At 59.5% G+C, this 13,710-nt stretch overlaps 1 protein-coding gene across 1 annotated transcript; it reads left to right on the top strand.

Moving 5' to 3' along the window:
- The first annotated feature begins 361 nt into the window (after positions 1-361).
- Positions 362-6,646, top strand: CBX4 (chromobox 4). The gene is made up of 5 exons (XM_034943034.4): positions 362-620; positions 749-792; positions 1,908-1,973; positions 4,100-4,166; positions 4,413-6,646. The coding sequence occupies exons 1-5, from the start codon at positions 552-554 to the stop codon at positions 5,844-5,846; spliced, it is 1,680 nt and encodes a 559-aa protein (XP_034798925.2). The 5' UTR covers positions 362-551; the 3' UTR covers positions 5,847-6,646.
- The last annotated feature ends 7,064 nt before the right edge of the window (positions 6,647-13,710 follow it).

The following is a 13,710-nucleotide window of genomic DNA, read 5'->3' as shown; positions in this document are numbered from 1 at the left end:
GGCCCGGGCACCGGGATGTGGGCGAGGGGTCGCCGCCGAGACCCTTCCGGGCTGTCAAGCTCTCCGCCCGCCTCCGCCCCGGCGGACACACCTCTCCTTCCCGGTCCCGCTCCCTCTCTGCAGCCTCCCTCTCCCAGGCTCGCCGATCCCTCCCCCTGCACCTCCCCGGCGCCCTCCCCTCCGCGTCCCCCACCAGCGCCCTTTCCTCCTCCCCCCGCCGCCCAGGCCCGGGGCCTCCGGTAGGCCCGGCTGCGCCAATCCGCGCCGCGGCCCGCCCCCTGACGCCGAGCTGGGCCCGGCGAGGCCCCGCCCGCTGACGTCCGGGATTTGCATGAGTTCTTGTGCAGCCGCGGCCCGGGCTCAGTTGTCTGAGCGAGCGCGAGCCGGGAGCCGGGGCGGGCGCGGGCAGCGGCGGGCCGGCCGGGCTGTGCGGGGCGAGCGGCGGCGGCGGCGGGGGCGCTTCGGCCGGGGCGGCAGCTGGGCGCCGGCGGGAGCTAGCAGCGTCTGCAGCCGCGCCGGCCGCCAGCGCCCCGGCGCGCTCCGGCTCGGCCATGGAGCTGCCAGCTGTTGGCGAGCACGTCTTCGCGGTGGAGAGCATCGAGAAGAAGCGGATCCGCAAGGTAGGGCGGCGCGGGGGCGGCGAGCGGCGGCCGGAGCGGCCCGCGAGGAGGCGGGGAGGGGGTGGGGAGGCTGCGGGCCGGGCCGGGGATCCCGCGGAAGCTGATGGAGTGCTGTCTCTTCCCCCCAGGGCAGAGTGGAGTATCTGGTGAAATGGAGAGGCTGGTCGCCCAAGTAAGTCGCGGCGGAGGGCGGGGGCCCGGGGGCCGAGGCGCGGGGCTCGGGGCCGCGGACCCGCCGAGCTGCTGGGGGGGTGGGGGGAGCGGACGGGAGGCGGGGTGGAGGTGGGGTGGAGGGAGGAGGGGGTGGGGAAGTCGGTGGCAGGCACTGGGGAAGCCGAGCCGCCGAGCCCGAGCCCGGCGCCCTGTGTTGTGCTCCGCTCTCCGGGAAATGCCATCACTAATTTATGCACTAAAAGGAGCCGGAGGAGCTGGAGAGACGCGGGGCCGAGCCGGGGAGGCCGGCGGAGGGAGGGAGGGCGCAGGCACTGACTGATGTGCAGCAGAAAATGGCTCCTTTCCCCTTTCCCTCCACCGAACGGCTCCATATTGCAAAACCAAAAAAAAAAAAAATTAAAAAGCGACGAAAATGCAATTGTGTGCCTTCTCCCTCCTAGTGGTGCAGGGAGGGGAAGAAGAAAGGCAGAAAATGTTGGGAACTGTCACTGCGGCGCTTTTGGTGGAGAATTTTTTTTCTTTAATTTGAAATGCGAAGGCACCGGATGGAGATAGACGCGCAGGCACACGCACACTCACACACACACACGGAGGCATATTTTTGTGTTGCTGAGTATTTGGGGTTTGCTCGCCCGTGACAGCGGGCTCCTGGGCCACGAGGGGGTGTGGGGGGGACGCTTGGCTGTTGGTTATCGGATTAGGGGTCAAATGGAGAACGGCTGAAGCCCTCGCGGGGACTCGGGGCTGGGGAGAGGAGGGGGACTGCGACTTTGCATTTCGGCTGCCTTGCACGCAGGGTTCCTGGTGAGCAAAGTGGCTTTGGAACATGTCGCAGTAACATGCTTAAAATTCTTGACAACTGCAAAATAAACTGCTAGTTTCATTTTCCTTACCCCTCCCCTTTCTTCCTGCCCTTGCGTGTTTATTTGGGGGGGGGGCTGTGTATCAGGGACTATGTCAGGCCTGCGGAAATCTACCTTCCACATCCACGGCTAAGTGTTCATAAAGACAGAGTAGGGCCTTATGTCAGTCCCCACCTGGAGGCCGCGGCAAAGGTGGCTTTTTTTTTTTTTTTTTTTTTACACCGTGTCCCCCTCCCTTTTCCCTTGCAAGATATAACACGTGGGAACCGGAGGAGAACATCCTGGACCCCAGGCTGCTGATCGCCTTCCAGAACAGGTGAGCGTCCCCCACGCAGCCACCGCCTGCCACCCGTGACCATATATGGGAATGGCAAAGTGGGCGACGTAGCAATAGGAAAGGGGCGTGGAGGGGGCTGGTGGGAGCCCCCTCCCCAACCGGCCTGGATGGGCACGCTGCGGCCCCAGCTCCTCTAACCAGCGTCCTTGGCGGTTGCTGCAGCTTGGGGTGGGGGCGGGGCAAGGCCAGGGAAGGCCAGGCTTGGGTTTTGGGGGAAGTTTGGGAAGGGTGTGTGTGGGTGGCCCTGCAGCTGCCCGGAGAACTTGGGGCTGTGCCTGGTTCCCCAGGGGCCCCTCCTGTTGCAACCTGGGAGCCCCACCCCCGGAGCCTAGGTGTTGCTGTCCTGCAGCCACTGGCCACTTGGCACCAGCACCTCGCGGTGCAGCTCTGAGGGAGCTGGCATTGTGAAACCGCCCGGACGTCATGGAACTGAACTTAACCTGTTGGCGGCCGGAGGAAAGTTGACATGGCCTTAAAAGCTGCACCCGCACACCCCAGGGAATTTAAGCTTGGTCAGGAGTAGATTCCATAGGGTGCTGGGTTGCCCCCCGCCCCGGACCCCACTGGGCTGTTTGGCAGGGCAGGGCCACCCACCCTCAAGGCAGGGGGGCTTGGCCCAAGGGCCTGGGGTGGGCGCTGCTTGGTGGTGGAGGGGTGGCTTCTTCTGGGGGACTCATCCTCGTGCGCACGGTTGCTTGTCACGCTGCAGCTGCTGCAGCTGGGTTCGTCGCCGGTGGCTGTGGTTCTCTGTTTCGGAGAGGGTAGAAGGGGGAAGGGCGAGGAGGGGAGGAGCAGCCCGGGCCCTTGGAGCTCGGCCACCCCGCTGCCTTCCATCTCTCCTCCCCCTTTTATTTTGCACTATTTCCTGTGGCGCGTTTGGCGCTAAAACTGTAAACTGTAGACCCTCTGAGCTAGCCACCGGCGGGGCAGGGAAGATGCCCTCCCGCAATGCAGGGGGGGCACGTAGCTGGGATCCTGCCCCATTCCACCTGGGAGTTCACCACCCTGTAACCATGTCAGCAGCTGATGCCACGTTGCATAATGGGTCCCTGAAGAATTAAAACGCAGGCTGTTGCAATGCCACGCAACTTCAGAGTCAGGCCCCGGCCCCCGCCCTGGGGCATGTCAGAACTCCCCAGGGTTGGTCCAAGGAGGCATGGGGGTGGTGGCTAGGGTCTGTGAAGAACCCGTTTCTGGCCCAGGAATGGGCTGCAACTTTGGCAAACACTAGAGAGGCATCCCACTCTTCCGTGGAGGGCTGGGTAGTGCCTGGGAAGATCCAGCCCCCAGCTGTGGATCACCCTTAGGCTGGCCTGCAGGCAGGAGCCTGGTGGCTGTAGTGACCGGTGCCTCCGCCCATGGGCTTTATTCATTATTTGGAAATTGAGGCAGCCGGGAGCCAGACTCCGAGGAGGAGGCGGTGCTTCTCTAAGCTGCTCTGGCCACGCCCACCTGCTCAGCTGGGAGGAGCCCAGCGTTCACCAGGTGGCTACAAACCTGGCCAGACCCTGGCCTTGGTGGCCCGCCCCCGCCCCCAGCCCCTAATTGGCTCATTTGCCGCTGTGTAAACAAGGGCGCAGCCCCTCCCCCTGTTTAGTGCCTGGCCTTTAAGACAGAGCCCTCCCTTCTGCCGGAGGCACTCGTTATCGGAATCTTAATGAGGTCATTAGCATCCAGCGCTTCTGACGGGAGGGATGAGGTCGGCGCACACCTCGCTTGGGCTGGTTTGTCTTCCCTGGACCCCCGTGTCCACTTTGCTTCGCACAGAGCCACAGGCCCAAGGCTGTGGGCAGGAGTGCCAGAGGTGCAGCCCTGAGCTTCTGCCTCCTGAGCACAGAGGTGGGGCTTGGGGGGGTGCTGGTTCAGGTGTGGGCATCAAAGTGGGGGAGCCCTTTGCCCAGGACCTCTTGGGCAGAGGAGGGTTGGTGTGAGGGTTGAGGGCGCAGAGGCCTGACCTGCCCTGAACTCTTGATTCCTGTGTCCGGCCAGCCCTACCTGATGCTCTCTGAAGGGGGGGGGGGGGGGCATCACAGAAGATTCCGGAATTAGCGGGTAGGGGGCGACCCTGAGGCTAACAGCACTGCCCTCTGTTCCCTCCCACCCAGGGAACGGCAGGAGCAGCTGATGGGATATCGGAAGAGAGGGCCGAAGCCCAAACCGCTAGTGGTGCAGGTGAATACACACGGCCGCCCCTGGGCACCCCCTTGACATGGCCACCAGAGCTGCCTCCAGGCCTGGGGATGGGGGGGGGGTGGTTCCTCCCAGCACCCTGACCCTGTTCCCTTTCTACTAGACCTCCCACCTCCTGCCTCCCACGAGGCAGCTGCGGACCTGGTGGGGGCTGGGACGCTCCAGAAACTCCCGGCATGCGGTGGGGCTGTCTCCTCCCTCCTCTCACCCCTGCACCCGTTCCCTCAGGTGCCTACCTTTGCCCGTCGTTCCAATGTCCTGACCGGCCTCCAGGACTCCTCCACTGACAACCGTGCCAAGCTGGATTTGGGCGCGCAGGGGAAGGGCCAGGGGCATCAGTACGAGCTCAACAGCAAGAAGCACCACCAGTACCAGCCGCACAGCAAGGAGCGGGCGGGCAAGCCCCCGCCGCCGGGCAAGAGCGGCAAGTACTACTACCAGCTCAACAGCAAGAAGCACCACCCCTACCAGCCCGACCCCAAAATGTACGACCTGCAGTACCAGGGCGGCCACAAGGAGGCGCCCAGCCCCACCTGCCCGGACCTGGGGGCCAAGAGCCACCCGCCCGACAAGTGGGCGCAAGGTGCGGGGGCCAAAGGCTACCTGGGGGCGGTGAAGCCCCTGGCCGGTGCGGCGGGTGCTCCAGGCAAAGGCTCCGAGAAGGGCCCCCCCAACGGAATGATGCCGGCCCCCAAAGAGGCTGTGACGGGCAACGGGATTGGGGGCAAGATGAAGATAGTCAAGAACAAGAACAAGAACGGACGCATCGTGATCGTGATGAGCAAATACATGGAGAACGGCATGCAGGCGGTGAAGATCAAGTCCGGCGAGGTGGCGGAGGGGGAGGCTCGCTCCCCCAGCCACAAGAAGCGGGCAGCCGACGAGCGCCACCCTCCTGCCGACAGGACTTTTAAAAAGGCGGCGGGCGCAGAGGAGAAGAAGGTGGAGGCGCCGCCCAAGAGGAGGGAGGAGGAGGTGTCCGGGGTTAGCGATCCGCAGCCCCAGGATGCCGGCTCCCGCAAGCTGTCCCCGACCAAGGAGGCCTTTGGAGAGCAGCCCCTGCAGCTCACCACCAAGCCCGACCTGCTTGCCTGGGACCCGGCCCGGAACACGCACCCGCCCTCACACCACCCGCACCCGCACCCCCATCACCACCACCACCACCACCACCACCACCACGCCGTCGGCCTGAATCTCTCCCACGTGCGCAAGCGCTGCCTCTCCGAGACCCACGGCGAGCGCGAGCCCTGCAAGAAGCGGCTGACTGCGCGCAGCATCAGCACCCCCACCTGCCTGGGGGGCAGCCCAGCCGCTGAGCGCCCGGCCGACCTGCCACCAGCAGCCGCCCTCCCGCAGCCCGAGGTCATCCTGCTAGACTCAGACCTGGATGAACCCATAGACTTGCGCTGCGTCAAGACGCGCAGCGAGGCCGGGGAGCCGCCCAGCTCCCTCCAGGTGAAGCCCGAGACACCGGCGTCGGCGGCGGTGGCGGTGGCAGCGGCAGCGGCACCCACCACGACGGCGGAGAAGCCTCTAGCCGAGGCCCAGGACGAACCTGCAGAGTCGCTGAGCGAGTTCAAGCCCTTCTTTGGGAATATAATTATCACCGACGTCACCGCGAACTGCCTCACCGTTACTTTCAAGGAGTACGTGACGGTGTAGCTGGAGGGCGTCGGAAGGGGAAGCGCCATTCCCGCGGGGTGGGGGGCGGGGAGCTGAGCACCTGGGGCCTCGGGGCGGGCTCCCCTCTCGCCAACCCGCCAACCGCGAGAGACCCAGGCTGGCCCCCAGGGTGAGGACGCCCGGAGCGGAGGTAACCATGTTCCCCCTGCGGCGGCTGTCAGACCTGGGCGGAGGCTCCTTCCACGCGGTGCCGGCGGGGCTCGCCCTCTCCTGCCCTTCCCCGCTGGAGATGGACCCCCGGAACGGACAGGGCAGCTCTGCGCCCGGCCTCAGAGTTCTAGTATTATATTTTAACCGTGCTAACTTGTCAAGTGCTGACTCTACTCCCGTTTGTACGTGGTGTTATTATTGAAATGTATTGTTTGAGCTCAAAAGGCCCGACCACCCCCCTTCGGGCTGCTATATATATATTTATTTGTAGGTATTTATATATTGAAATATAAAAACCTAGATTTATGAAGTTTCCTCTAGATCATGTTATATTCTATATCAGACAAACTATTTTCTTTTGACCTTTCTTCCCCTCCATCCAGTATTTCGGTTGATTTCATTTTCTCCCCTCTCTTCCCCTTCCACGAACTGCAATACCAGTAACCTTGGTATATATTTTTTGATACTGTACACATGGATGTCTTGTTTCTATGTGCAAAAAAAAAAAAAAAGTTTGTTAAAAGGCTACACGAGCTCTCTAGAAACTGCTGCTACTAGAAATGTCTAAACTATAAGCTTCCAACTATTACCTGCTTGAATGTAAATATTAAATGGAGATGTTGAAGGTGCATTTTCGCTGTTTGAGATGAGCGGACCCCTCTCACCACCAACTCCGCCTTCGAGCCCTGTGCTGAACCTTTGCACCAGCGAAGTGGGCTGGTTTTGCGGGCCGCGGCGCCGGCGCAGGAGGGTGACCCCGCTCCCTGGGAAGTCGAGAGGCGCCCGGCTGGGAAGGGGAATTCCTGCGGGGTGGGTGGGTGTGGGAGCCGTCCCCGCCCCCAGGGCTTTCCGGCCGGCGGTGCCCAAGGCACTGGCAAACCCTGGGTTCTGGGTAGGGGAGGAGTGGGTGCAGGGGTGGGCGGCGCGGACACGCGGGTGGGGCTAGTCTCCCTCGCGGCACCCACCGGGCAGCGGCTGACCTTTGCCTCTCCTCCCCCCCAGCCTCCACCCCTGGGGCTCAACACACCCAGGCGCAAGCCCTGGCGGGGCAGGGAGGTTCCTTCTTAATAATCGCGCCCGGTAAGGCAGGTTCCGCGGGGCGGGGACCCCCAGCCTCTCCGGCGTCCCTGGCTGGCATCGCCGGCCCTGCCCCACTGAGGAAGCTGCCGAGGCCCTTGCTCTTCGGGCTCTCTCCCCGGAAACCACCAGGCCAGAGGCTCCCACTAGAGGCGCGGCGAGCGCTGCCGGCGTGGGGGGCGGGGGGCTGCCGGCGTGGGGGGCGGGGGGCTTCCTGCGAGATGGATGGGGACGGGGAGGGGGGCGGGGGAGCGAGGCCTGCCACCCCCACTTCCTTAGCGAGGAGAGCTGGGACTCCTCACCCTTCTCCCTTAGGGTGGCAAGGCCAAGGCCCTTGGTGTCGCGGGGGAGGAAGGGGTTAAGGTCCCAGAGGGGGCGACGGGACTGGGCCGAACTCCGGGGTGCGGCTCAGCGGGCCAGGAAGCCGCGACCCGGGAACGCGGCGGCGGTGGCCAGCTTTCTGCAGACGCAGCGATCTTCCTCCTGGTTGAGGTGGCCGCACAGGGCCAGGGACCGCGGGGCGGGGGGCCTGGCGGGCGCGGGGCTGCTCCCGGCCTCCGAAGCCCTTCCCCTGCCCGCCTGGGACCAAGGGGCCCGGGTCCGTGCGGGGCGCCAGGGCGGAAGAGGTCAACGTGGTTCAGAGTGGTGGGGGGTGGCGAGGTGGCGAGAGAGCCAGTGTGGGGAAGGCTGGGGAGAGATGAGGGCCAGGAGGGCGGGGAGGCCTGAATGCGGACAGTGTGGCCAGTGTTGGCTGCAGGCCACCAGCGGCTGGACGTGGGGGAGGGGAGCCCAGCATGGGGAGGGGAGGGGGAAGGGAAGTTCTTTAAAAAAAAGCCGTTGGGAGTTTCTAGCCCTGGCTTTTGTGAGTGGTCCCTCCCACTCCCCGGTCACCCCAGCCCCATTTAGAGTGAGTTACACAGTCCCCTCCCCCTCCACGGAATGAATGTCCTTTGCCACCCCGGGGGTGGAAGGAGGGTGATCTTGCTTCTGGCAAACTGCCTGCTGGGCACGAGAATTGGGCCTGTCCTTCACCGGCTGGTACACAAAGGCCCATGCCAGGCGTGGACGTCGTCTCCCTGTTTTTCTAGCTGAGGAGAACTGAAGACTCGGGAGGGGAAGGGAAGCCTCTTGTTCAGGCCCACAGTTGGTGACCAGAGTGACCCTTAGCCCTTGGTGGTGTCCCCCACCCTGTGGGTGGCTTCTGCCTGGCTGGGTCTGGGGGTGGGAGAGGGGAGGTAGAGGGGTGGCACTCCCGCAGAACAGGGAAGGAAACCGTTCCACTACCATTCCTGGAAAGGTGTGGCCTGCAGGTGGCCTGAGGCCTTCAAAACCAGGCCTGCTAGCAGAGCCCTCGAGTGGAGAAGGGTGGTCCTGGGCAGAGCCTGAAGCCTGAGGTCAGAAGGCAGACAACGGGCAGAGGCCACGGGTGGGTCAGGAAGAGCTGCTGGGATATCAGCCTGGTGCCAGACCCAACAGAGTGCCCAAGATCCCCTCTGCCCCTAGTGTCCGAGACCCCCTCTGCCCCTAGAGCGTCCGAGACCCCCTCTGCCCCTAGAGCGTCCGAGACCCCCTCTGCCCCTAGAGCGTCCGAGACCCCCTCTGTCCCTAGAGCGTCCGAGACCCCCTCTGTCCCTAGAGCGTCCGAGACCCCCTCTGTCCCTAGAGTGTCCGAGACCCCCTCTGTCCCTAGACGAAAGGGACATTTGCTGACCCTTCTGAGACATGCCAGGTGCCACTGGGCTTGTGACTCTTGTTCAATTCAGTCCCCACAGGGGTTGGGCTTCCCTGTGGGAGGAGAGTCTGAGGTCCTGATAGGCAGACAGCCTGCCCAGGTTCCATGCTCATTCTAGAGCCCAGCTGGCTGCTCCACCACCTGCAGGGAGACACGCCATGGCCACCTGCCCCAGGGCCTCTTGGACACAGGCTTTCGAAGGTGTTAAGGGTTTGGAAATGCTCCAAGGGGGTCAGGGACAGGAGGGTTTCTCCTCAAAGGGTCTTTGGGGTGGGGAGAGTCCAGGTGCCCCAGTTCTTCTGGGTGTAGACGGCCTCTTCCTAACCCTGGATGTCCCTCAGTGCCCACAAGCAAAGGGTAGTAAAACCTCTCTTTGAGCCCAAGCTCAGGGAAGAGAAGGAAAGCAGGGTGCTAGGTCTTAACCCTGCACACTAGGAAGCCCACGGTCTTTATTTTTCCTCAAAATGAATCTTTCTAATGGGGCTGAACCTCCAGCATTCAGGCTGGAGCTCACCCAGGCAGAGAGAGGAGCACTTGTGTATCCACCCCTGAAAAGCGAGCCCTGCCTACCCCAGCCCCGCCCCAGTCTCTGGTCTCCGTGCAGCCTGCCCCTCCCCCAGCTCATTTGCAGAAGAGCCAAGTTCAGCCCTTTAGCGTTTGCTCCATCCCTGGATCCCACTGGGTCCAGCGGAGAGGAGATCCACAGATCCAGGGTGCTTTGGGTCCAGTGTTGGCAGATTGAGCAAATAAAAATCTAGGGCGCCCAGTGAAATTTGAATTTCAGATGCACAATGCATAATCTTTTAGTGGAAGTATGTCCCATGAAATGCTGGAGACATATTTCTACTTTTTTAAAAAAAGGATGTGTTGTTTATGTAAAATTCAGACTCTAGTTGGCCATCCTGGATTTTATCTGGAAGCCCTATTTCGGTCCTGAGTCGTCAACAGGGTCAGTCCCTGCCCACAGGGATGTTCTAGTCCAGTAGGAGAGAGAAGGCACGGGAAGCTGAAAGCCACCTGTCCTGCCACTGTGGTTATGATACTGTATGTTGTCAGGCATAGAACAGTTGCTGGATGACTGCATGATGGTAGGGTCCTCACCTGGTATTTAGTGGGGGCTGGGTGGGAGTTCTCGGGTTCTCGGTGCATGCGATACAACCCAGAGAAGTGGGGGAGACCAGAATGGGTCCCTCTGCCATTTGACCCACATTGGGCTCCTCCCCCACTCCCGCCAGCACCAAACAGCAAACTTCTAGAGCAAACAAGGGAGATGGCTGGTGCACCAACTCCCCTCACCAGAGAACCTTTACCTGTCCACAGCTCCATTTCTTGGTTACCTTAAAGGATGAGCCAAGATGGTGAAGATGAATTGGGTTGGGAGAGAACCTTAAGCACTCCTGGAAAACTCCCTAAGTAAACACACAGGTTATTTTTTCACCAGGGAACATTAAACATCTTGTGTCAGATCTAAATGTCTTCTGATGATTTCTGGCCTGGAGTCTTAGTTTGACTGAGGGATGGACACACAGTCATATTTACCTCTAAAGAACTCTCCTGACCCCTCTCCCCCTCTCTAAAGCTCTCTGCCTTCTTCCCTCAGTTCCTGCTGGGGGGATTATCTGTGGATCTGAAACCTCAGCCTCAGCCTCCCCAACTTTATCCTGGGTCCCTAAGAGTGACATTGGGACAGGAGAGTTAGGACAAGCCGCAAATTGGCAAGCCTGCACTTGGACAAAATCAAATCTTCTTTCTTCTCCAAATAAGCGTATTCTCTGGCTCTGTGTTCTGGTGGCTGCTCCTCTGAGAAGGTGACTGCTGGGCAGAGGAAATTCTACTGAAGGTTGTTATTCTTGGACACAAGTGTCTACTTCCTGCAGCCACCACGCCCCCAACTCCCTCCTCCTGCTCCTCTCTTCCCTTTGCAGTAAATGATAACAGTTGACATTGATTGAGCTTACTATGTGCCAAGCACTTTAGGGGGATTATCTCATTAAATCCTCACATCTGGTGAGGTGGGGAATGTCATTGTCCCTCTCTCACAGGTGGCAATATGGAGGCCTTGAGTAACCTGCCCAAGGTCAAACAGCCAGTCAATGAGGAAAGAAGGAGTTAGAGCTAATATCATCTGCCTCCCAGGGTCCGTCCTGCTCCCAATTTCCAGGGTTCTGTGAGTCCTTCAGAGGCCAGCTCAGGCCCCATCCCCTCCCTGAGGTTGTTCTAGATTATTCCAGCCTTTACCAGGGCCTGCTCTGCTGAATTATTGACGTATTCACTGTTTATTGCCCCCCACCCCCGCCCACTACTCATTGTCAATCAATTGCACATTCCAACACCCATATATGCATATGGGCCTGGATTCTCCAACTAGACAGAGCCTGGAGCTCCTGAAAGGAAAACAGTGTGTCTTGGTGTCCTCTGCACTCCCTCAGCTCCTGCACAGTTCTTAAATAGAAACCTCAGAATCCAATGCCTTGTGTCTGTATAGAACTGTGTGTGTGTGTGTGTGTGTGTGTGAGAGAGAGAGAGAGAGAGAGACTGGGGCTTTCAGGCAGGGAAGCCAGTTCCTGCTCTGCAAGCCGTTAACATCACCCACAAACCCAGGGCCCAGGGCTGCCCCCAGGAGCCCCAGCATTTAGGAGACTCATCCCTCTCATCCCAGAGGCTGTTTGTTCCCTCTCTCCCCACCATGGGCAGAGCAGACATGTGCACGCTCAGCTGCTCTGGGGTCCTGCTGCCCCCTGGCTCTCCACCTGATCCATTGGTGAGAATTTCAGGAGACTCCAGGTAATTATGTAGTAATTGAATTTGGGGAAACAGACCCTAAGGATAATCCTGGAGTAAGTTCCAGAGGCTCATGGTTGAATTTCTGTATTTAGCCTAGTGGTACATGTTATACATTTTTTTCTTTTCTTTTTTTCTTTTTTTTTTTGAGACGGAGTTTCGCTCTTGTTGCCCAGGCTGGAGTGCAATGGCGCAATCTCGGCTCACCACAACCTCCACCTCCCGGGTTCAAGTGATTCTCCTGCCTCAGCCTCCCGAGTAGCTAGGATTACAGGTGCCCACCACCATGCCCTGCTAATTTTTGTATTTTTAGTAGATATGGGGTTTTGCCATCTTGGTCAGACTGGTCTCGAGCTCCTGAGCTCAAGTGATTCACCTGCCTCAGCCCCCCAAATTCGTGGGATTCCAGGCGTGAGCCATCATGCCCAGACACATGTTACACGTTTCTAACAGCATGGCAACCACTTTACCCTTACGTAGGCAGCTTTAACACGCAACTCAGGGTGGCAGAGATGTGGGTGTGCATGTGACCCCCCCCACACACACACAGCAACACACAGAGGACAAAGCACACTTTTATTTTTGGATCTGGTCTTCATGTGAACTGTTTGGATAAGGCCTGACACATAAGAGCTTACTAACTGTTGGCTGGGATTATTTCTCTTAACCAGAAAACTTGATTACCTACAAGTTTTCAAATCTAGTTTGGGGCAGAGGGCTGACATTAACAAGAGATATCCAAGATGCACGTGTGTGCATGCATGTGTGTGTGTGCGTGCGTGTGTGCGTGCGTGTGTGCGCACGTGTGCGCATGTGTGCATGTGTGCATGCATGTGTGTGCGTGTGCACGTCTGTGTGTGCATGCATGTGTGTGCACGTGTGTGTACACGTGTGTATGCACGTAGGGCTGGAGATCTGCAGCGATGCAACCTATCCTGGCAGGAACGCCTCTCTTTGGCTGCCCGAGTGAAGGACCCTTTAAACGCAGCCTGGAGTTTAATATTGCCAACAACTGGCCCTGAATCCTTTCAACCTGAGCCAGGTGTAATGTAAACCCCTCTGGATTTCCTCCCTTTCCTGTTTCATCTGAGAAATTCTTTGCTAATTCCATGGTATCTGGTTTCTCATTGTTTCCCCCTGCGTTAGACAGCCTCTTGGGGTGGGCTTTGGGAAGATGTGTGGAACGCACTCAGCCCTCCGAAATGACACAGCTCTACGCTCATTCCCACTGCCACCCTCCGGAACCTCCTAAGAGACTGTGCTGGCTGTCAGGGCCACGTGAGTCTTGGTACCCTGGGGAAAGGGGCGAATACCTGTTACACTGTCAGAGAACAGTCTCCAGTGGTCACCACACTTTCGTAAACCAGTGTCCACATTAGGAACAGGACAATTATGTCAAGCTCCTTTGGAATATGACACTGAGATGAATGTCACAAAAATAATAGTGTGCTATCCATTCTTTGTTAGGATACTTGCTGTTTGGGGTTGAGGACAAGGAAAAAGACAAGCCAGGTAGAGGAAGGCTGGGCCAGTGCAGCAGGACCATCTCCTCCTCTGAGCCTCCAGAGGAGCTGGGAGTACAAAATCCTGTGCATGGCAGGGGGTGGGGAGTGGAGAGATTGGCGAGCAGAATCCCTTCTAGGAAGAGCGGAAGTGAGCATCATGATAGCCGTTTCCTGCCTTGTTTATGGCGCACTCCGACTCTCCCACCAGCGCCGAGGTGGGAAGAGGAAGTGCCCAGCAGGGTGAGGGAGACTTGGGGCTGACTGTGTTCCTCTCAACCTTCCATGCATCTTCCCACCGTCTCCTCTCCTGGCATCGAAAATTATTTATGTTTGCAAATTGCTTTTGACTCACATGAGTTATTCCTCTTGCCTGCCAACAAGTCTGGGGAGAGAAGAGAGTTATCGAGCCTGCGAGCTGAGAAATCCAGGGAAGACGAATGCTGAAGCACCGAAGTCAAAGTCATCAGCCTTGGGATTCAGTCCCTGCTCTGCTGCTGCTATGGCCATTGCGTCCCCTTTCTGGACCTTGGGTTTTTCATCTGCAAAAGGAGAGGGTTGGGTGGAGTGTGAGCTCTCCAGGCCTTTGGTTCTGACATCC

Source organism: Pan paniscus, chromosome 19 (genome assembly GCF_029289425.2).
Source record: "Pan paniscus chromosome 19, NHGRI_mPanPan1-v2.0_pri, whole genome shotgun sequence".
Lineage (NCBI taxonomy): Eukaryota > Metazoa > Chordata > Mammalia > Primates > Hominidae > Pan > Pan paniscus.
Note: the sequence above shows the minus strand (reverse complement) of the source record. Positions and strands in the feature narration are given on the sequence as shown.

What these genes read in the sequence shown, in the direction of transcription:
- CBX4 (XM_034943034.4), top strand. Translation starts at nt 552, where the DNA reads ATGGAGCTGCCAGCTGTTGGCGAGCACGTCTTCGCGGTGGAGAGCATC. An exon ending in CTGATCGCCTTCCAGAACAG is followed by an intron (nt 1,974 to 4,099) that starts GTGAGCGTCCCC and finishes CCTCCCACCCAG; the next exon opens with GGAACGGCAGGAGCAGCTGA. An exon ending in CCAAACCGCTAGTGGTGCAG is followed by an intron (nt 4,167 to 4,412) that starts GTGAATACACAC and finishes CCGTTCCCTCAG; the next exon opens with GTGCCTACCTTTGCCCGTCG.